This window comes from Tachyglossus aculeatus, chromosome 18 (genome assembly GCF_015852505.1).
Source record: "Tachyglossus aculeatus isolate mTacAcu1 chromosome 18, mTacAcu1.pri, whole genome shotgun sequence".
Lineage (NCBI taxonomy): Eukaryota > Metazoa > Chordata > Mammalia > Monotremata > Tachyglossidae > Tachyglossus > Tachyglossus aculeatus.
This window is the reverse complement of record NC_052083.1, coordinates 25767614-25790595: the sequence shown is the minus strand read 5'-3', so window position 1 is coordinate 25790595 and position 22982 is coordinate 25767614. Positions and strand designations below refer to the sequence as shown.

Here is a 22982-nt window from a genome sequence, read left to right as displayed (position 1 = left end):
TCACAGCCTAAGTAGGAGGGAGAACAGTTACTGAATCCCTATTTTACAGTTGAGGGAACTGAGGCAAAGAGAAGCTATGTGATTCACCCAAGGTCACACAGCAGACACGTGGCAGAGCTGGGTTTAGAACCCAGGTCCTCAGACTCCCAGGCCCATGCTCTTGCCACTAAGCCACACTGCTTCCCAGGAGGGTTATGACCTCCCCAAACACACTCCACTCAACCCCCAGCAGCTCAGCAAGTCGGTTTCCCCCACCAGCTCTGCACAACTTTGCACTCCCAAATTCTCACACTAAGTTGTATGGAATTACGACCCCCTCTAATGGCATCTTCAAAAAGTACAGATAATCCCCCGTGCTTCCTAAATCCCAGGGAAAATGCTGACAGAACAGTGGGAATTCAGCAATCTGTCTCAGCAAGTACAGCGCTGCAAAATATAATTGATAATAATTAAATAATCTCTGCCTTCTAAAATCTCAAGTCACTATACTCCCGGTTTCTCTCTTTCACTGGGTTAAACGAATACTCATCAGAAGCATTCATTCATTCATTCTTTCGATCATATTTATTGAGTGTTACCGGGTGCAAAGCACTGTACTAAGTGCTTGGGAGAGTACAACAACAGACACTGTCCCTGCACATAAGCACGTAGTCATCAATCAATCAACCAGTTGATGTAGTGGATTGAGCATGGGCTTGGGAGTCAGAAGGACACGGATTCTAATCCCGACTCTGCCACTTGTCTGCTGTGTGACCTTGGGTAAGTCGTCACTTCACTTCTCTGTGCCTCAGTTACCTCATCTGTATAATGGGGATCGAGACGGTGAGGCACACGTGGACTGTGTCCAACACAATTTGCTTGTATCCACCCCAGCACTTAGTATGATGGCTGGCACATAGTAAGTGCTTAACAAATACCCTAATTATCGTTCAACTATAAGAACGTTTAAACACTAAAATATGTTTCAAACAAGAACAATAGTTCACCCACCGATACTGTTACTCTGACAATGGCAGCAGGAGGTTTTAGGTAACTGCATGATAGTTGCTCTCCTTAACAACCAAATTCACAGTTAGGGATGCCCTTGTTTAATGGAGTTTATTTTACTATATTTCCTTTATGTATAATTAAACCCCAGCAAAGATTCCACAATATAAATTTTGATTCCATTTCCCCTTAAGACAAACATTCTGATTTTCTTGACATGCATGCTTGCTCCTTCTGGGTTGGAGATGGAGCAATGACAGATTTTTTTTCCCTCTCAGGTCAATCACAAACAACTGAAGGCAGATAGAAGCTTTTTTTTCTTTAATGGTATTTAAGTACTTACTATGTGCCACAGGGGTAGATATAAGCTAATCAGGCTGGACACAATCCATGTTCCACATTGGGCTCACACTCTTGATCCCCATTTTTATAGATGAGATAACTGTATTTTTTTTTAACTCCTGGAGCATCACAACACCTCCCAGCCCCTTATTTGTGCATCATAACTCTTCCCCCTCAGGAACCATAGAAGTAGCGGCAATGCAAGCTCCGAGAGAGACAGGATGAGGTTAGAGACCTCCAACACCATGAGCTAGACCAAACTACAAGTCCCAGAATAATTTGGGCTGAGCATGCTCCAGTCCAGACCGGACATCCCCAACACATCCAGTAAGCCAGAGAGCTAGGGATCAGTGCAAGGTAGATTTGACCAGTTTAGCCCAGACAGTCCATCCAATTCCTGGAAATGTTTTTAGTTTTCTATCACCAGAAGGAAAACAATCCCGGACTGCCCCAGTGATCTAACTATCCCTAAGAGGTCTACATGAGAGACCAATCGGCTATTTTTTTTAAAAAAGATCACATCCAGTTTTTGAGCCGAATGACCCTGGTGGTCCTGAAATTGTGCCTCTATCCTGGGCCACGTCTCATCTTATCCATTCTTGATGATTTCATTCGCTTATTCATTCCTCTCCAGAGATCAAAAGGAAAAGCAAACAACCCCACCCCCACCCCCCCAAAAAAACCCACCCTTTTAAATTCAGGAGGTCCTTCCAACCTAAGGTATGTTTGGTTGAGAGCCAGCTTTCTGTCCACTATTTGCTTCGAATTTGCCATCTCCTGGGAAGAGAAATCTAGGCAAGTACAAACGGTGGATCTGGGGCCATTTCACCCGTTTCCGTGGTGAGCGTTCCCGATTTGCCAGGAAGGGTGGCTGGAACTGCAGCAGCACGTCTTCCACTTCAAAATGCGTAATCTTTGGTAGCTGATAAAAAAGATCTTGTGAACGAACGCCTTGCCTACCCTGGCGGGAAGCAATAGCGGACATCGGGGGCTAAGGAGGGGGCCCTGTCGCAAGGCCACTCGGACTTGAAGCGGTTACGAGCCTAGCAGTAGCCCAGAGCAACCCAACATCTCCCAACGCAGCTCCAGAGAACCTCCAAGACTGGCAGTAGAGGGGCAGGTAGCCCTTATTGATCTGCGGGGTGTCCTTCACTTTTTCCAACTGGTCCCGACCCAAGGTAAGCCCCGAGAAAGGGACCCACGCTACTTCACTTGATCTCTCGGTACAACGCCCCTTGCGCCCCCGACTTCCCAGCACCGCATCCCACAGGGGTCAGGGTTTTCGCACCTTTGTCCTTTCCCGCCCCCGCCCGCTGGCAGGGATAACCCCAGGACCTTTTCCCAGTTGAGGGGCAGGGTGATGCCCAGAGAAGAGTCGGGGGGATGTATGGGGTCTCTCCCCTCCCTCCTCAGGCAGGACCTCGAATCTCGACTCCACGGGGAGGGGGCTCCCGGGTTCCCCTCGCCCTCCGTTTTGGCTGGTTCCTATTCGGAGCCTGTATTACCTGGATGCTCGGAGACGAGGACTAACCCAGGCCCGGGGCCGAGTGCGTTGGGGGGCAGAGATCTCTCTCTCTTTCTCTTTGGTAGAGAAAGGAAGGGCTCTGGCTCGGGACACTCCGAGGCGACGAGGCCCGTCGCCGGCCTCAGGCGCCGGGTCCGCAGAGACAGGCGGCCAGGAGCCCTCCTGGTTCCCCAGCTTGGCTCCCCTGCCTGGGCTCCTGCCTGCCACCCTACCTGGGACCCTTTCGGAGACCCTGCCTGGGATCTTTACCTGGAATCCTGCCTGGAACCGTCTCTGAGACCCTACCTGCGATCCTTACCTGTCTGGGATCCTTACCTGGGATCCTCTCTGAGACCTTGCCTGGATTCCTGCCTGGAATTCTGCCTGGGACCCTCTCTGAGACGCTGCCTGGGATCTTCTTTGAGGTCCTGCCTGGAATCCTTCCTGGACCCTCTCTGAGACCCTGCCTGGGATACCTGGGACCCTCTCTGAGACCCTACCTGGAATCCTGTCTGAATCCTTACCTGGGATCCTCTCTGAGACCCTACCTGGAATCCTGTCTGAATCCTTACCTGGGATCCTCTCTGAGACCCTCCCTGGGACCTTCTCCGAGACCCTGTCTGGGACCCCATTTAGAATCTTGCCTGGGACCCTGCCTGGAATCCTCTCAGCGATCCTTCCCTGGGACCCTCTCTGACAGCCTGCCTGGAATCCTTCCTGGAATCCCGCCTGGGACATTCCCTGAGAGCCTGGCTGGGCCCCTTGGCGGGATCGGGTGGGCGTGGGCGGTGCCCCGAGTGGAGAGGGGAGTGGGCGGTGCCCAGCCCGAGCCGAGGCCCCCCGCCCGCCCGTGGGCGCTCCTCGGGGGCTGGGGGATCCGGGCGGGGGCCGAAGGCACAGGGGCCGGGGCCACGGGGGCACCGGGGCACGGGGGCCGGGTGTGGGGCGGGGGGCAGGCGGGCAGAGGGAGGGCGAGGGCAAGGTGCGGGTTTGGAGCGGGAGGGAGCGGGGGCGGCGCGTTGTGCAGGGCGGAGCTGAGGAGGAGCGGGCACCGGGGTGGGAGGGCGGAGGAGTCCGTCCCCTGCTCCCGTGCCGGTGGGGAGTCCGGGCCAGCCCCGAGGGCGACACGTGCTGAGCAGCGGGGGCAGCCGGGGCAGCGGGGTCAGCGGGCCGCCGGGGGCAGCGGGCAGAGGGGCAGGGGTCCCACCACCACCGCCGCTGCCCCCAGCCCGGCCCCTCCTCCAGCCGGCCGCGGGGGTAAGCCGGGCAGGGGCTGCACCTCCGATACCCCAAACCCCTCTGTCCCTCCGTCCGTCCACCCTCCGTCCGTCCGCCTGTCCTTCCAACCTCTGTCCGCCTGTCCACCCGTCTGTACACCCTCCGTCCGCCCGTCCATCCGTCTGTCCACCCTCCGTCCGTCCATCCGTCTCCCCGCCGCCCCGAGGAGCCCCCGCGGCCGGCCGGGCAGACTGCGGCCGGCTTCAGCCCCACGCCCCCTTCTCCCCTCCACCCTGGACCCCGCATCCCAACCTCGGCGCCCTCCCTCCGGCCCCGCGACCCCCCACCCCCCCCGCGCGGTGAGAAGTTTCCCGAGTTGGGAGCGGGAAGGGGTGGGGGGTGGTGTGTGTGTGTGTGTGTGTGTGTGTGTGTGTGTGTGTGTGTGTGTGTGTGTCGGGTCCGCAGTGGTCGGAATGTCCCGGGCTCCACAGACACGGGTGGGCTTCCTGTCCCCCCCTATGCAAAGTAAAGGAGCGGGGGAGACGTCCCCTTCTCCCCCGCCCCCTCCCCCCACCCCCGCAGTGCCCAGGACCCAGACTCCGGCCTTCGGAGAGGCGAGGCGAGGGTCCACCCACACCCATTTTGCAGAGATGGTGAGGGATGTCTTCTACGAGATGCTGATCCATACTCTCTTTATACGCTTAACGTGTGTGTGTGGCGGGGGGGGGGGGGGGGGGGGGGTGTGGGCGTGACTGCGTCTCTGTAGGAACTTCAATGTGTGTGTGTGTGTGTGTTGTTAACCAGGTGCATACATGTGCATGTTTGTGTATGAGTGCTCCTGTGGAGGTGTTGAACTGTTTTCGAACTGCGTGTGTCTATATGTCAGAGGGAGTGCATGTCTCTGGGGTGGATCTGAGCATGCGAGTGTATGCATATATGTGTGTGAAATGTTGAGTGAATATATATATATATATATATATATATATATATATATATATATATATAAATATGTAAGGATAGGTCTGTCAGGATGCATGTGCAGCAGAGTGTGTCATGGTTTCTGTGTGGCCTGGGATCTCCGGTCATGACTTCCCTGACCTGCCTGGACCAAGGGTGATTTAATGAGCCAGAACCACAGAGGACTTGAGTGGTTTTTACACCTTCATTAGGGTGCAGAATGGAACAGGGAGGCTAAACTCAGCTCTCCCAAGGCAACCATCAGCAAGTTATCCAAGGTCTGATGGAGGGATAGCTTAGAGCAGAGCTCGGGGTAGTGACATCTTATGGCCAACTGGTCCCTGAACAGTCTCTTCCCTTTCTCCCATCCAAATATCCCAGGGCAGAGTCCTGCAGTCCTTGGCAGCCTGGGGGTGGCCGCTTATGCCTTCCTGCCAGGAGAAAGCAGAGTGGGACTGGGGAGTGGGCAAAAATCTTTCCCACAGGAAGTGGGGGGGAGCAGCGGAGGAGAAGACAGAGACGCGATGTCCCAGCCCTTCCGAGGTCTGAGCTGGGAGGGGGTAGGAGCCAGATCTGAGCGCTGATCGGCCTTTGCCTCCTCCCTTTATCCCCACAGGTGAAGGGCCCAGGCAGAGCGGGGCATCTCCCCCGTCGCCCAACTCCAGCTGCTGCACTCTGACTCTTCTCTGGGCATGGGCCATGGCATGGGCTCTGGTTTTACTATGGTCAAGTCCATCCTGCTCTTCTGTGCCTCCATAAGTCTGGCCAGCCACTTGGGGTAAGTTTGGGGGCACTGGGGTTTCCTGCCACACTCCTGTCCAGGTCCTCACTCCACATGCTGGCCCACAAGGGCAGTGAGGGAGCGAGAGGGCTGGTGTCCAGAGATCTGGTTGAGGCTGGGGTAGTGGTAACAATGGCCCCTGGAGCAGGAGAAGGTCTGATTTCCTGGAGGTCAATCCCACCTAGCCTGACCTTTGTCTTGAGGGAGGCTGTGTTAACTCTTTCAGACGTTTTCTACTTCAAACTTTTCCCAGGATTTGAATGCCAGGAGTCACTATTCATGGGTCTAATAGCCCACCAGGCTCTGCCACTTGTTTCGTGTGTGACTCTGGGCAAATCATTTAACTTCTCTGTGCCCCAATTTCCTCATCTGTAAAATTGAGGATAAGATTTTTGTTCTCCCTCTCTCAGAGTGTATACCCCATGTAAGTGGGGCTGATATGCTAATATTGTTCCTACTCCAGTGCTTAGTACACAGCTTGGCCCATAATAAAAGCTTAGCAAAAACCAAAATTATTATTATTAGTAGTAGTTAGTAGTACCAGTAGTAATAGTAGTACCCCTGCACAGAATACCAAACTTGATTAAGGACTATCTCCATCTTCAATGATGTTATAGTGTTTCTGAGAATCCTGTGCCTAAGGGAATGAGCATGGGCCTGGTAATCAGAGGATCTGGGTTCTAAACCCGCTCTGCCACTGTGCAACCCTGGGCAAGTCACTTTACTGCCTCTGTGCCTCAGTGACCTCATCTGTAAAATGGGGGATTCAATACCTATTCCCCTGTCTACTTTTAGACTGCAAGCCCCTTGTGGGACCTGATTAATTTGTATCTCCCCCAGCACTTAGTACAATGCTTGGTACCTAGTAAATGCTTAACAAATACCATCATCATTATTATTAGGGGGTGGCAGCAGTAGGGATGGGGTTCGCAACAGGCTCTGAAACCCAGAGAGTTCGAAAGCCTCGATTTGGCAACTTCTCAGTCCCACTCAGAGACACTCCAGGTCTGTGGGACTTCTGGGAGGAGTGCAGGAAGGAGCCCAGTCCAGACAGCTGTAGGGGTGAAGACAATGGCTACACCTCCCAACAACTGGAAATCTGCTAGGGTAATAGTTCCCATTGCCTGCATGGAGTAAGCAAGTGAGCCTCAGTATTTGTATGGATGAGCATGGCACGATTCCCATCCCCAGTGCAACAGACAAGGTCAAAAGATTTCCTGAGTTTAATGTCGATTAATCGATCAAATCACTATTGTTATTACAATTACTGAGCCCTTACTCTATGAAGAGAATTACACTAAGCACTCAGAAGAGTAGGTAATGATCTCTGCTCTCCAGGATCTTATAATCTAGCAGGGGAGACACCCACTAAAATCAATTACAGGTAGGGGAAGCAACAGACTATAAAACTAGGTACCTAGGGACTGGGGGGGTGGGGGAGTGAGTACCTAATGCTAGGGAGTATGGATTCAAGTGACATAGTAGGGAAGGAAAAGAGGGTAGGGAGATGAGAAATTAGTCAGGGCAGGTCTTCTGGAGGTGAGATGATTTTAGTAGAGCTTTGAGGCTAAGGAGGGTGGTGTTCTGCGGGATATGAAGTGGGAAGGAGTTTCAGGAGGGAGGGAGGACGTGGGAGAGAGGTTAATGGTGAAAAAGGCAAGAGCGAGGCACAGAAAGAAGGTTAGTGTTGGAGGATCAAAGCGTTAGGACTGGGTAGGGGTGGGAGAAGAGCAAGGATAAGTAGGGAAGAGAGGGAGCTGATTGAATGCATTAAACCCGAGGTCTAGGAGTTTCCAATGGATGCAGAGAGGAAGAGAAGCGGCATGTCGTAGTGGATAGAGCATGGGCCTGGGAGTCAGGTCTTGAATTCTTATCCTGGCTCGGTTACTTGTCTGCCGTGTGACCTTGGGCGAGTCACTTCACTTCTCTGAGCCTCAGTCACCTCATCTGTCAAATGGGGATTGGGACTGTGAGCCCCACATAGGACAGGGACTGTGTCCAACCAGATTTGCTTGTATCCACCCCAGTGCTTAGTACAGTGCCTGGCACACTAGCATTATTATTAGGAATAGGAAACCACTGATTAAGTACTCTATGTTTGCATATACTACATTGACTCTATGGTGTGGTTTCAGTCTGGTGGCCCTGTAATCCAGGCAAGCCATTTTCTTAACCGATCGACAATTCCAATGAATTATTCTCCTTAGACCACATGAACATCTAAGAGGAGTTCCAAGGCAGGCTGATCTCTGGGCAAAGGTGTATTTTTCTGATTAGAGATCCATTTTTCTGCCTCAGTCCTTTTCCCTCTGCAGGCTGCTCTTGGAGCAGTTCCCTAAAGCAAGGTTAATCTTTACCATCTTTACCACTTTTCTGAGAAATGTTTTATTTAGTTCTCTAGGAGTCAGATAATCTGATCTGTTCATATTATATAACAAATCAGAGACTGAATCAGGCACACGACATAAGCATCTTTGCATATTAGACAGGTCTTTCCAAACCCCCGGAAATCCCACCCTTAAAATTAGGCATCTTCCAAAGCAAGGGAAAGAGAAAGGCAGGGATGTGGAGGCTTGGCATTGTTTCAGAGCTAACGACAACACCCCACCGCCAATCGACAAGAAATGGTGCAGAAAGCCAAACATGGTTTTGATTTCTTAAGGGTCTATACCAGAAATGATTAACTAGTACAGTGCTCTGCACACAGTAAGCGCTCAATAAATATGACTGAATGAATAACAATCATTATAATAGAAATAACATTATAGTAATAATTGTGGTATTTGGTAAGCACTTACTATGTGCCAGGCACTGTACTAACCACTGGGGTGGATATAAGCAAATCAGGTTGGACACAGTCTCTGCCCCATGTGGGGCTCACAGTCTTAATCCCCATTTTTCAGATGAGGGAACTAAAGCCCAGTGAAGTGACTTGCCCAAGGTCTCACAGCGGACAAGCATCGGAGCCGGGATTAGAACCCATGACCTTCTGACTCCCAGGCCCGGGCACGATCCATTATGTCATGCTGCTGCTGCTACTGATTAAAGCCAATAATGCCAAACTCTGATATCCTGAAAGAACACACAAGCGAGGAGAAGTGGAGTTCACCCACCAGGTCAACAGATGAGCAGTTAAACCTGGCCTGCCAGCCACACACTGTCTTACTGCAGGAGGGAAGCAGTATCTCTATCTGCCCACCCCATCTGAGACCCAGAGGAGTGATTATCACGAATTAACAATGACTGAGGAGTTGAGGGACGGGGAGGATTTTTAGAGGCATTGGAGAGGGAGGAGAGGTTGCTACTGGAAAAATGCTGTTAACATTAGATGTATCTCGTAATGGGGAACGGTAATGGTATAAATGAGCGCCTCAGAGGAAAATTCTGATGGCAGTCTGTTGGAGTTGCATGTCCCTTGGGTTTTAATTTTAGTCGGGCATGAAGAAAGCTGAGGAGCGTGAGAAAATGAACTAAAAGCCAAGATCCTTTAGAGGTGGTAGAAATCTGAACCCCCATTTCTTGTCACTGCAGGCCCCACTACCCCTTTTATTCTCCATGAACAGGTATGATTAGCTCCTTTAGAGCAGCTTGAGCTATAGCAATTTAAGATAATAAATCTCGGTGTGAAGGCAGCTCACGACAGGATCCCCAACAATGTATCACTATGTTTGAGTGACACGATTTTAAATGATCCTATCTAGAAACCAAAGGCAAATCAGAAAATTCAGCCAAGTGGAGGGACAATTAGAACCCATTTTTTGATAAGCCAAGATGCTCAGAATAATCACACTCTAGAGTCAGACCAGGAAAAGAAAAAGTCATAAATCTGACTGATGACTGGAGTTCTGTCTTGAACTCTCCTCTCAGTGGGGTGTCACTGCAGCACCTGGGCAAACGTGCTGATGGACTGTGGATGCAGAGATTCCTCTCTGCCTCCCAAACCTGGAAGCCCGAGGGTTCTTGCCTGGTGGCTGCCACACCACACACGCCACCACCATGTGTGCTCAGCCCTGCTCCAACTTGGAAATATTTTCTACTGCCTTTTCAGCAAAGGGTTCTGGTCCTCATCTCTGGAAGTAGCCCCTGACATTTGGATTCATCCACAGCTCTGCTGGACAAGATCTCTAGAACAGAGCAGTTTTAGAGCTTCATATTCTTGGAACTACAATTACAGTAATAATGATTGTGCTATATGTTAAGCACAAATCATTTGCCAAGCACCAAAGTAGATACAATCTATTCAGCTCTGACACATGCCCTGTCCCACACGGGGCTCAAAGTCTAAGTGGGGAAGGAGAACAGATATCATCCCTATTGTTACAGATGAGGAATCTGAGGCCCAGAGAAATTTAAGGGACTTGCTCAATGTCACAAAGCAAGGGGGTAGTGGCCCAGGGAATAGAATCCAGATCTTTGAGCTCTTTCCACTAACACGCGAGATTGAACATAGAATGAGCACCAATAGCTGAACTCTACCATAAATAGAGAGATGTGGGACAGTTCCTCTTCTCCCTCTCTGTCCCTTTTCCTTTCACATCTTACCATCACTCGGTCACTCTCACAGTCATTTCCTGCCACTCTCCTCTCACCCTTTGGCCTGGGTAAGAGTGTCTCTACTCTCTGTCCCTCCCTCATTCTGCTCCTCAGTCTACTTTTCCTCTGCCACTTGATGACCCGATACTTCCCTTTTTTTCTTTCCCTGTCCCTGCCATCCTTTCTCGTTCTTGGGGGTCTCTTTCCTTTTCTTTTCTTTCACCTACCTTGTAGCCAAAAGTAGTGGTAAGTTCCAGAGGGGAGTAGATAGAGGGTTAAGGGGTACAGGTTGGTTTTACTGTTGGGAGTGTCAGGCATGGAGAGGGTAAAATGAGAATTCATCCCTACAGCAACAGTAGAGGTCTGTGAGGGCTTAATAAAAGGTATTTATTGAGCACTTACTGTGTGCAGAGCACTGTACTATATACTAAGCACCATACCAAGTGCTTAGGAGAGAAGGCAGTGTGGCTTAGTGGAAAGAGCACGGGCTTGGGAGTCAGAGGTCATGGGTTCTAATCCTGGCTCTGCCACTTGTCAGCTAGGTGACTTGGGGCATATCACAACTTCTCTATGCCTCAGTTACCTCATCTGTAAAATGGAGATTAAGACTGTGAGCCCCACCTGGGACAACCTGATAACCTTGTATCTCTCCCAGAGCTTAAAACAGTGCTTGGCACATAGTAAGCACTTAACAAATACTATCATTATTATGAGAGGCAGCACAATGTAGTGGATAGAGCATGGGCCTGGAAGACAGAAGGTCATGGGTCCTAATCCCGGCTCTGCCACTTGTTTGCTGCGTGACCTTGGGCAAATCACTTCACTTCTCTGTACCTCAGTTCCCCCACATCTGTACAATGGGGATTGAGACTGTGAGCCCCACTTGGAACAGGGGCTATGGACAACCTGATTTGCTTGTATCCACCCCAGTGCTTAGTACAGTACCTGGCACATAGTAAGCACTTAACAAATGCCACACTAATTATTATTATGATCATTATTATTACAGTGCAACTGAGTTGGTTGCCCACATTGAGCACAATCAACACATGGTTCCTTGAAGCTTCCTCCTTGTCAGAGGATCAGTCTTGTGCTGGATGGAATGGGGGATCTAGCAATAAAGTAGTGCTGGATGGAATGGGGGATCTAGCAATAAAGTAGGGCTCATGGTCGAAGCAGTTTTCACATTCATTTCCTCTCCCTCTCTGCCAAAAGACCTCCCTAGACCCTCTCCAATTCTCCCTCTTCCTTCTATTTTGCTTATCATCTTTTTTCTCCTTTTTACTTTCTTCCTGCTTTCTTTCACTCTTTCTCTCCTTTTCTGTCTTTCACATCCACTCTCTGTCATCTCATCTCTCTGTCTCACTCGGCCTTGTTCTTCCTCTTCCTTAGTGTTCACGGGAGCTCCTCTGCCTGGCTGCCCTAGGCCCTTTCCCTACCCTGCCCTAAGCCCCTGTTTCCCCAGCAGTTTCCCTCCTTGATGACATTTTAGCAGAAGAATGGTGGGTGGGGGTGAAATATTGCTTCCCCACTCCTCTTAACCAGGCTGGGTTCCACATTCAGGAAGAGATGGGAGGAGGTGGTTGGAGTAGCCATAAACGGTCTAGGGGACCTCTCCAAAGAAAATCTAAACAACCCAGGAAGAAAAAGCATCCATCTGCATCTCTCTGTATCTCCCCGCTTGCTGGTTGTAACAGATAACTCTGTCAATCAAAAGTAAAATAAGGTTAAAGTGCCCCTTGGCCCCTTTAAAATCTGAATGGCACTTCCCCTCTTTTTGATGATGACCTCGCATTGCATCTCTCATTACAATTTCAACGGCCTTAGCCAGTGTAGTTGATTTTACAACTTTTGAGAAGTTGAATATCTCTCCAGAGTGTGTGTGGATAAGATCAGGCAGCCAGCAGAGTCAGGGAAGGCAGATATAGCAGGCTTTTGGGAGAGAATGGGGAGAGCTATGAATCACAGTCACAGTTTGCTTCTACCCACCACCTGCAGGATGGAAGTGGGAGCTGAACTTGGGGATTCTCTCCTACTCCTACATGGGAAGGGAATGAACAGTTTGGTGTCCCCCACTGGATCCCCAGTTTTCAGAACAGTCAGTGGAGAAGGGGTATCGTTGGAGCTTTGGCCATTTTCAAGTCAATCTGGTGACTGCACGCAGTAAGCACTCAATAAATATGATTGACTGATTGAATGATTGAGTACTTCAAATAATCTAATGATGCAGGAAGCAGAATGACCTAGAAGGAAGGCAGGGGACTGAGAATCAGGAGATGTGGGATGTGGGGCGAAACTGCCACTTTCCTGCTGCTAGACCTTGAGCAAGTCATTGAATTTCTACATTCCTGTTTCCTCATCCGTTAAATGGGGATAACACGCCTTTCCTTTTAGACAGAAAACTCCATTTGAGACAGGGCCTATTTCCAATCTGACTATCTTGAAGAAACCAAAGTGTTTGGCACAGAGCACTTTATAAATGCCATCATTAATTATGATTTCCAATGCCCTCGTATGTCATATAATAATAATAATAATGGCATTTATTAAGTGCTTACTATGTGTAAAGCACTGTTCTAAGTGCTGGGGAGGTTACAAGGTGATCAGGTTGTCCCACAGAGGGCTCACAGTCTTAATCCCCATTTTACAGATGAGGGAACTGAGGCCCAGAGAAGTGAAGTGACTTGCCCAAAGTCACACAGCTGACAAGTGGTGGAGCCGGGATTTGAACCCACAACCTCTGACTCCAAAGTCCGGGCTCTTTCCACTGAGCCACGCTGCTTCTCATATATGTATATATATATATATATATATATATATATATATATATATATCTTGGCCATTTAGCTCAGGTCCTAGTGACCAGACATACTGGAACATGGACCTCCTCAGTTGAAAGACAGACAGTTGCACTGTTGTTTCACAGTTTGTCCTGGCAGGACTGGCCTTATCCTTCAATTAATCAATCAGTCAATGGTATTCACTGAGCACTCACTGTTTGCAGAACACTGTACTAAGCACCAGGGAGAGTACAATACAATAGTGTTGGTAGATACAAACCCTACCCTCAGGGAGTTTACAATTTAGTGGGGGAGACAGACTTGAAAACAAATTACAGGTTGGGGAAATGGCTGAATATAAGCAGCATGGTCTAGTGGCAAGAGCATGGGCTTGGGAGTCAGAGGACTTAGGTTCTAATCCCAGCTCTACCACTTGTCTGCTGTGTCACCTTGGGCAAATCACTTCACTTCTCTGTGCCTCAGTTACCTCATCTGCAAAATGGGGATTAAGACTGTGAGCCCCATGTGGAAAAACCTGATTACCTTGTAACCACCCCAGCACCTTGAACAGTGCTTGGCACATAGTAAGCGCTTCACAAATACCATAATTATTATTATTATATGCACCTAAGTCTAAGTGGTTGTGGGTCTGGGGTGGGGTGAGTACCAAAGTGCTTAAGAGATAGAGGCCCAAGTACATAGATGACACAGAAGGGAGGGTAAATAGGGTGAAGGAGTGGGAGGTCAGTCTTGGAAGGGATGTGATTTTTGTAAAGCTTGGAAGTTAGGGAGAGCGGTGGACTGTCAGATATCAAGGGGAAGGGAGTTCCAGGTCAGAAGGAGGATATGGGCAAAGGATTGACGGTGAGACAGGTGAGACTGAGTTAAAGTAAGAAGGTTGGAGTTAGAGGAATGAAGTGTATGGGTTGGGTTGTGATAGGAAATCAGGCCGTCCTGATTTGGGGGTGGCCCAGGGAAACACCAGAATCCATGACTCAGATACAGTGGCTGATGTGAAGATTGTAGGCAGCAAACTCGGCCAGGTGGGGGGACCTGTTCACTTAGCCTTGACATGGGGAGGGAGAGCCATTGAATCCCAAACCTAGAATGATCATGGGCTTAAACTTCCCAGTTCCTGTATAGGGCTATGACAATCTACTCCCTAACGTAGCCACAAGAAATTTTTTAGTAGTGCCTCAAAAAGTAAATTTCCCTGAACTAAGTACATCTCTTTTTGGCTTTGTCTTTCATCAGCTTCTCCCCGATGCCGACCAGCTCAGCGAAAGAGGAGACCAATGATAACATCACTATCTTCACCAGGATCCTGGATGGACTTTTGGATGGATACGACAACAGGTTGCGACCTGGGCTCGGAGGTAGACAGTCTCCTGTTGGCGAATCCATTTCCCCTCAGAGTCATGATTGGATGGAGGGGCTGGGGTGGAGGGGCAAGTGGCTTGGGCCCTTGCATCGTCCTCCCCAGTCCCCCAGAACCTGAGCTAGTAGCAGCCGGGGTAATCGCTGACAAGGATAGCAATACTTCTACGGTTCACAAAGTGGTGAACAGAAGGAAACCATTCCCTCTGCCCTACCATCATCATCATCATCAATCGTATTTATTGAGGGCTTACTATGTGCAGAGCACTGTACTAAGCACTTGGGAAGTACAAATTGGCAACATATAGAGACAGTCCCTACCCAACAGTGGGCTCACAGTCTAAAAGCTACCACTAAAAGCCGGCTTGATCCTTGTCTTCCCTCTGATCTTGCTCCTTCCCTCCCAGTGTCCCACTTAAATTCTCAGGGGCCTCTGACATCTCTGTGGAGAAAAAAGGGAGGGCCATCTCTCTTCCCAGTCAACCTACCCATAGACCCTTGCCCCTTTCCCGTGGATCAGATATTCTGGGGTGACTGTTCCCCTACCACTCCCTACCCTCAACCCCTGAGGCCCAAGCTCAGTAGCTTTAGTGCAGGAGCATGAGATTGGAAAGACAGAGCTTCTTTCCTGGGACTTCTTTCTGCCAAGCTAATACTTTCTATGTGCCAAAGTCATCAGAGTTCCTGCACAAGATGCTTAGAACAGTGCTTTGCACATAGTAAGTGCTTAATAAATGCCATTAAAACAGCGATGGAACTGGTTAAGGGAACAAGACAATGAATGAAGTTAGGGTTCTCGATTATCTTTCCAGATGCGACTAACCTTGGGTCCTGATTTCTCTTTTTAGAGAGAATAACTCAGGTGAGAACTGACATCTATGTCACCAGCTTTGGTCCGGTGTCGGACACAGAAATGGTAAGTTAGGGGGCGTGAAACTTAAAAACAGAAACGAAACTAGATGAAGATTTGTTTTATGGTATTTCTTGAGCAGTTACAATGTGCCAGGCAGTGTTCTAAGCACTGGGGTGGATACAAGCAAATCGGGTTGGACACAGTCCCTGTCTTGCCTAGGACTCACACCCTTAATCCCCATTTTACAGATGAAGTCACTGAGACAAAGAGAAGTGAGGTGACTTGCCCAAGGCCACACAGCAGACAAGTGGCAGAGCTGGGATTAGAACCCATGACCTTCTGATGCCCAGACCCGTGCTCTATCTACTAGACCATGCTGTGAATTTTTTTCCATTCCTCTTTGACTGTGGATCAGGATACTGCAGGCCACAGAAGCAGATTGGTGAGAGACTTTTTATATCAAGGAGAGTGTGACCAAGTGGAAAGATCATGGGACTGGCAGTCAGAGGTCATGGGTTCTAATCCCGACTCCACCACTTGTCAGCTGTGTGACTTTGGGTGAGTCACTTAACTTCTCTGTGCCTCAGTTACCTCATCTTTAAATTGGGATTAAGACTGTGAGCCCCACATGGGACAACCTGATCACCTTGTATCCCCCAGCACTTGGAACTATGCTTCGCACATAGTAAGCACTTAACAAATACCATTATTATTGTTATTAGAAGACCTGAGTTTTAATCCCTGCTGTGCCTTAGTCTCCTCATCTACATAATGGAAACTAAATATCAGTTCTCCCTTTCCTTTAGATGTTGAGTTTTGTGTGGAAAAGAGATGGTGACCAATCTGATTTTCATTCCGCCAATCAATCAACCTTCTTTATTGAGTACTTACTGTGTGCAGAGCTCTGTACAAAGCATTTGGGACAGTACAATACAATAGAGTTGGTAAACTCATTTCCTGCCCACAAAGAATTTATAATCTAGCAGGATGAGTTTACAGTCTGTAGAGATTATTTTATTTTGGGTCAAATGCTTAGTACAGTGGTTGGCACATAGTCAGCACTTAACAAAATACCATATTAATAATAATAGCAATAATAACTATAACACAGGGATGTGTAGAGAAGCAGCATGGCTTAATGGAGAGAGCACAGGCCTCGGAGTCAGAAGGACCTAGATTCTAATCCCAGCTCCGCCAAATGTCTGCTGTGTGACCTTGGGCAAGTCACTTAAGTTCTCTGGGCCTCAGTTACCTCATCTGTAAAGTGGGGATTAAAGTATGAGCCCCATGTGTGACAGGGACTATGTCGAACCTGATTAACTTGTATCTACCCCAGTGCTTAGAATAGTGCTTAGCACATTGTAAGAGCTTAACAAGTAACATAATAATAATATAATATTAATTATTATTATTATTATTGCTAACTCCAGTGCCTGGGGGAAACCCAAACCACACCCTTAATGAGCAGCGTTTCTTTCTGACAGGAATACACCATCGACGTGTTTTTCCGCCAAAGCTGGAAAGATGAGAGGCTTAGGTTTAAAGGCCCCATGCAGCGCCTTCCTCTCAACAACCTCCTCGCCAGCAAGATTTGGACTCCAGACACATTCTTCCACAATGGAAAGAAGTCCATCGCTCACAATATGACCACTCCCAACAAACTTCTGCGCCTGGAGGATGACGGGACCCTGCTATACACCATGAGGTAAAGACACCCCCTCTGATCCCAGGGTCCCGCCCCACATCCGGGCCACATGTCTCATCCCTGATGTCCATTTTCCACCCAATAGGAAATGAACTCCAGTGAGAATCATCTCGAGCCGAGAAATGAGAGTTGTTTGATGAGCCGACATCCTGGTCTGTGTTATAATCGCAATAATAGTGGTATCTGCTAAGCGCTTACAATGTGCCAATATCCAATTCCATCAGATCTAAGGGAAAAGGAGAACAGGTATTGAATCCCCATTTCACAAATGAGGAAACCGAGGCACAGGGAAATAAAATGACTTAAGGTCACACAGCAGGCATGGGGCAGAGCTTCTGACTCCCACACTCTTCCACTAGGCCACACTGCTTCTTGATCATTACAATAATAACACAATTGGATCCTTTTAAGAGCCTCCTTAACAAGCCTGGCACTGACCTAATAGCCAAGACAAGGTGAGGTCAAGGACAGAACAATAAAGGACAAGGATTCACATAGTTCTTCCTCAATCTGTCAATTCACAGTACAGGGGAATGTTCCATTTTCATTGTCTAGTGGAGAACTAATGATCAGGCCGGGGATGGTGGAAAGAGAGGAAGGAACAGAGAAAAGGATTTCTTTGGCAAAGTTAAAGTTGCTTCTTAGAGAGTTTCATCTGAAATAGCAACTGTGACCCTTTTCCTGCCCCTACTAATCTTACTGGAATACATATTCCTAGATAATGATAACAGCACTTGAGATATTCATTAAGCAGTTATGATGTGCTGGTCACTGGGGACAGTACAACATATACTGATGGGACCCCACCCCTTTCCCACACGAGGCTCTTAGTCTAGACTTCCCTTCTAGACTGCAAGCTCTCTGTGAGCAGGGAATGTGTCTTCCAACTCTGCTGTACTGTACTCTCCCAAGAGCTTAATACATTGCTCTGCACATAGAAAGTGTTCAATAAATATCATTGATTGACTCGTTGTGGGCAGGGATTGTGTCTGTTATATTGTTATATCGTACTCTTCCAATAGCTTGGTACACTGCTGTCCACACAGTAAGTACTCAATAAAGATAATTGACTGATTAACTGACTGATTGAGAATCTAAGGGGGAAGGAGAACAGGTATTTTTATCCCCATTATACAGATGAGAAAACTGAGGCACAGAGAAGTTAAGTGACTTGCCTAAGGACACACCGCAGACAAGTGTTTGTACATATTTATTACTCTATTTTACTTGTACATATTTACTATTCTATTTATTATATTTTGTTAATATTTTTTGTTTTGTTGTCTGTCTCCCCCTTCTAGACTGTGAGCCCACTGTTGGGTAGGGACCGTCTCTATATGTTGCCAATTTGTACTTCCCAAGCGCTTAGTACAGTGCTCTGCACACAGTAAGCGCTCAATAAATACAATTGAATGAATGAAAAAAGTGGCAGAGTCCAGGCCAGAGCATGAGTCTCCTGACTCCTAGTCTTATGCTCTTTCTAGTAGGCCATACTGCCTTCTAGAAGAATCAGTCTTGGGATTACCATTTACCTATATTTACATTCTTATAATGTTGGATTGACCACGAGGGGTCCAGAAATCTAGAGAGATCAATTTTTCCGGTCTGCTGTGGATTTATTTTTTAGTAAAGAATAAAGCTCTGAAATAGTCACAATACAGCAGGGAGTGGACCTCACAGTAACTGCAGTGACTGTTAAGAAATCAGAAAAGCGCTAGGAACTGTAATTTAGCCCTTGAGAATCTACACCACATCAGAGCTTTCCAGGCCTAGATCACTAATGGCACTCCATTGTTGGAATATTACGTAAGTGAGATTTTACCAGAGTGTCTTTTTCATTCTAAAAATCAGCCTTTGTACCGAACACATGGAGGAGTACAATAAAGTAAGTAGAAGCAGCCTGGTGTAATGGATAGTGCCTGGGCCTGGGAGTCTAATCCCAGCTCTGCCACTTGTCCTCTGTGTGACCTTGGGTGAGTCGCTTAATGTCTCTGTGCCTCAGTTACCTCATATGTAAAATAGAGATTGAGACTGGGAGCCCCATGAGGGACAGGGACTGTGTCCACCCTGATTTATACACACCAGCGTTTAGTACAGTGCCTGGCACAAAGTGCTAAGCAAATGCCACAATTATTATTATTATTATTAGACACGATCTCTGCCCTCAAGGAGCTTAGCGCTCGTGATTTGCTCAATTAATCAGTTGAACAAGAACTCTGGGTGAATTACGTCACCAGCTTTGGTCCAGTGTTGGACACAGAATTATTTCTTTTATGGTATTTGTTAAGTGCTTACTATGTACCAGGCACTGTACAAAGCACTGGGGTAAACACAAGATAGGTTGGACACAGTCCATGTCCCACATGGGGCTCACAGTTTTCATCCCCATTTTACAGATGAGGTAACTGAGGCACAGAGAAGTGAAGTGATTTGCCCAAGGTCACACGGCAGACAAGTGGTGGAGCTAGGATTAGAACCCAGGTCCTTCTGACTCCCAGGCCCGTGCTCTATCCACTAAGCCATGCTACTTCTCATAGTAATTTAGAGGACAAGAATCCTAAACCCAGAAATGAGACTAGGTACAGATTTATTTTGTCCTAAATGCTATACTTCAGGATAGCGCAGACCACAGAAATCTACACCATCACTGTACACTTGAGAAGGTCAAAATGCCTAAATTCCCAGACAACTACTCTCTAGTTAGCCGAATTAGTGTAACCACAGAAAGCTTGGACAGAAGAAACACATTAAAGACCCAAAGATGCAAAGTTAGTCAGTATACCAAAGCTGTGGCCTCTTGGGAAAGTGCCAGAGAAGGCAGATTAGCCTGCTCTGGCAGCAATCAAGAATTGGGCAGCTCTCTTGGAATGGACCTGAATCATGGGGAAGATCATGGGAAGCAGTGTGGGCCAGTGGAAGGAGCATGGGCCTTGGAATCAGAGGACCTGGGTTCTAGTCCCAGCTCTGCCACTTGACAGCTCTGTAACTTTAGGCAAGTCACTTAACTTCTCTGTGCCTCAGTTTCCTTATCTGTGAAATGGACATTAAATCCTACTCCTACATAGACTCTGAGCCCCATGTGGGCCAGGGACTGTGTCCAATCTGAATATCTTGTATCTTTTCCTAGGTTTAGAAGAGTGCTTGGCACAGAGTAACTGCTTAACAAATACCATAATTGCTATTTTTGTCATGACACTAGTCCTGGGCTCTGTAAGTAACAAATGCAACAGCTCATCAAGGGGCAGTCTTTACCAGAACATGATGCGGAAGATATTACCAGGTAAGCTTTGGTCTTATCACTCACGCATACACTGATAAGACCCGCTGACAACAGAATCATCCTTGAATCCCAAGGATGCTCCAACCTTCAGGCTTAATGATGACTTTACTGACAGGTAAGTCCTAACCACCACATTCAGATATAGCTGAAAATTTCTAATGTAGTAGAAAAGACTGCTCTAGAACGAACATTCCCTTCTGCACTGTGTCCATAATGATAAAACCTTGTTGTTCTGGAGCCAGCCCCTGGGTAGAGAAGCAGCATGGCTTAATGGTAAGAGCACGGGCCTGGGAGGCGTGGGTTCTAATCCTGGCTCTGATACATGTCTGCTGGGTGACCTTGGGCAAGTCACTTAAGTTTTCTGTGCCCCAGTTACATCATATGTAAAATGGGGATGAAAACTGTGATCCCTATGTGGGACATGGACTGTGTCCAACTTGATTGCCTTGTATCCATCCCAGCACTTAGAACAGTGCTTTGGTACATAGTAAGCACTTAAAAATACCACTATTATTATTATCATTATTCTTATTATTATTACCTCAATCTCTGTATAAACTCTGCTAAAGGAGAGAAAGCCCTTTCCCAACTTCTGTCTACCGGGCTTGTCTGTCTGCTGCTGATTTAAATTCCAGGCAACTCACAGCTATGTTGCATGGTTTGAGGCTGTGTTTCACTATGTCTTTAAATTGTTTATTTGGGCCTCCCTGCTTGGGTATGCCAGGTTTCAGGGCAACATTGGTAGGTGCTGGGTTCCTTCCTGGATCCACTAGGTAAAGCGTTGACACCACTCTACTGAGTTGACAACTTCTCCGGACTTCATTTCTTTGAGGTCTGCCTCCACTGCCCACTCCAAAGACCGGTCACAGTCATCTACCACCCCCCCAGGCCCCACCTCCAACTTTCTGAACCATTTTGATCCCTAACTCATGTTCCTTTTCCCTTTCTCTGACCCCACACAGATTCTCAGGGACATCTTGAGGCCTATCTTCAGGGTTCATATGTTGAGGAAGGGTTTGCTCAGTTATCTGTGGATCAGTCCCCTCCTTGCCTGTCGATTTTTGGCTTTGACTGTGAAGTCCTTCCTCAAAACTCAGTGTTAAGGCAATGTCGTCCCATTTTGGATGTTTTTTTCTAGCCTTCCTCCTCAGCTTACAAAAGACATTCTTCAGTTCAGTGTAGTGTTCTTGCTGTCTATTTAAGAGTCTTTTTTTACCAATGCTTCCATCAGCCACTCTTAGCACTTCTGTGTACATGGGTTTACTTATTTGTTTCCTCATTTGTGCTTTCACTTATGACTTACTTTTCCATATCCAATTGTATCTTGGCTTTCTTGGCTTTCCTCTGGATATATGTGCAGTCATTATCTGCCTTGATCTAACTGATGAATTGATTAACCAGTAAATATTCAGCTCCCATGAAGTGCAGACCCCTGTACTAAACATTCCCTGCTCATGAGGAATTTACAATTGAATCTGTTCACAGATTGATGAGTGAATTCATGGGTTCATGTGTCCAGCATTTAGAAAGGATTAAGAAAAGTAAAGAAGAGAAAGTGTTTCCCTCTAAAAGGATTACATCGGATTAGATCTGCTTAATCCTTCTCTCCACTGCAGAATTCCTCAGCAAAGAACAGGACTAGTTAGGAGGGTGAGTGATTTAGGGTCAGATGCTTTATGAAGAAAGGATTACTGACAACAATACCGACCACCAAACCACCAGCTAGGGAAATCTTGGCCCCTGCTCAACTTCTCCCAACCCTGGTTTCAGACTCTCTGCCTGCATCCTGTGCACTAAAGCTGTTGCATCAGTCAAAGCTTGGCAAAATCTGCAGTGCAGCAGGGAAGCAAAAAAAAAAAAAACCCCAGAAAGAGATAAAAGCTAAGGCCACCCTCAAGGAAAAGTACACTCATCCTGAAGCCAAGCCAAGAACATTCTGTTGTGTATCAGAAGAGCAAGAATAAGGACTCAGTTCCGTATTTCTCAAGCCCAGGCCCAGAGATACAGGGTGATCAGATCAGACACAGTCCCCATCCCACAGTGTCCCAATCTAGGAAACAGGAAAAGCAGGTAACATTCGCAATTTACCATTGAGGAAATTGAGGCACAAACAGATTGACTCTTCACTCTCGGTTTCAAAGCTGTCCATCACCTCGCCCCCTCCTACCTCACCTCCCTTCTCTACTTCTACAGCCCAGCCCGCACCCTCCTCTCCTCTGCCGCTAACCTCCTCACTGTGCCTCATTCTCGCCTGTCCCACTGTCGACTCCCGGCCCATGTCCTTCCCCTGGACTTGATTGCCCTCCCTCCACACATCCGCCAAACTTGCTCTCTTACTCCCTTCAAAGCCCTACTGAGAGCTCAACTCCTCCAGGAGGCCTTCCCAGACTGAGCCCCCTTTTTCCTCTCCTCCTCCCCATCCCTCCGCCCTACCTCCTTCCCCTCCCCACAGCACTTGTATATATTTGTACAGATTTATTACTCTATTTCTCTTACTTGTAAATATTTACTGTTCTATTTATTTTGTTAATGATATGCATACATGTATAATTCTATGTATTCTGATGGTTTATGACACTTGTCTACATGTTTTGTTTTGTTGCCTGTCTCCCCCTTCTAGACTGTGAGCCTGTTGTTGGGTAGGGACCGGCTCTATATGTTGCAG

The 22982-nt window shown here is 47.8% G+C and overlaps 1 protein-coding gene across 6 annotated transcripts in view; it reads left to right on the top strand.

The window, feature by feature from the left end:
* The first annotated feature begins 1615 nt into the window (after window positions 1-1615).
* The window catches only part of GABRA5 (gamma-aminobutyric acid type A receptor subunit alpha5), a 67984-nt gene continuing 46617 nt past the window's right edge, over window positions 1616-22982 (top strand). The window contains exons 1-5 of one of the 6 annotated variants that reach the window (XM_038760253.1): window positions 1616-2507; window positions 5625-5786; window positions 14357-14478; window positions 15328-15395; window positions 16817-17037. In XM_038760253.1, the coding sequence (XP_038616181.1) occupies window positions 5701-5786; window positions 14357-14478; window positions 15328-15395; window positions 16817-17037 (497 nt within the window). In that variant the 5' untranslated portion in view covers window positions 1616-2507; window positions 5625-5700. Of the gene's footprint in view, window positions 2508-2947; window positions 3609-4004; window positions 4091-5624; window positions 5787-14356; window positions 14479-15327; window positions 15396-16816; window positions 17038-22982 lie in introns of those variants that run through there. The other 5 variants (XM_038760257.1, XM_038760255.1, XM_038760254.1 and 2 more) reach the window with 5 other exon arrangements.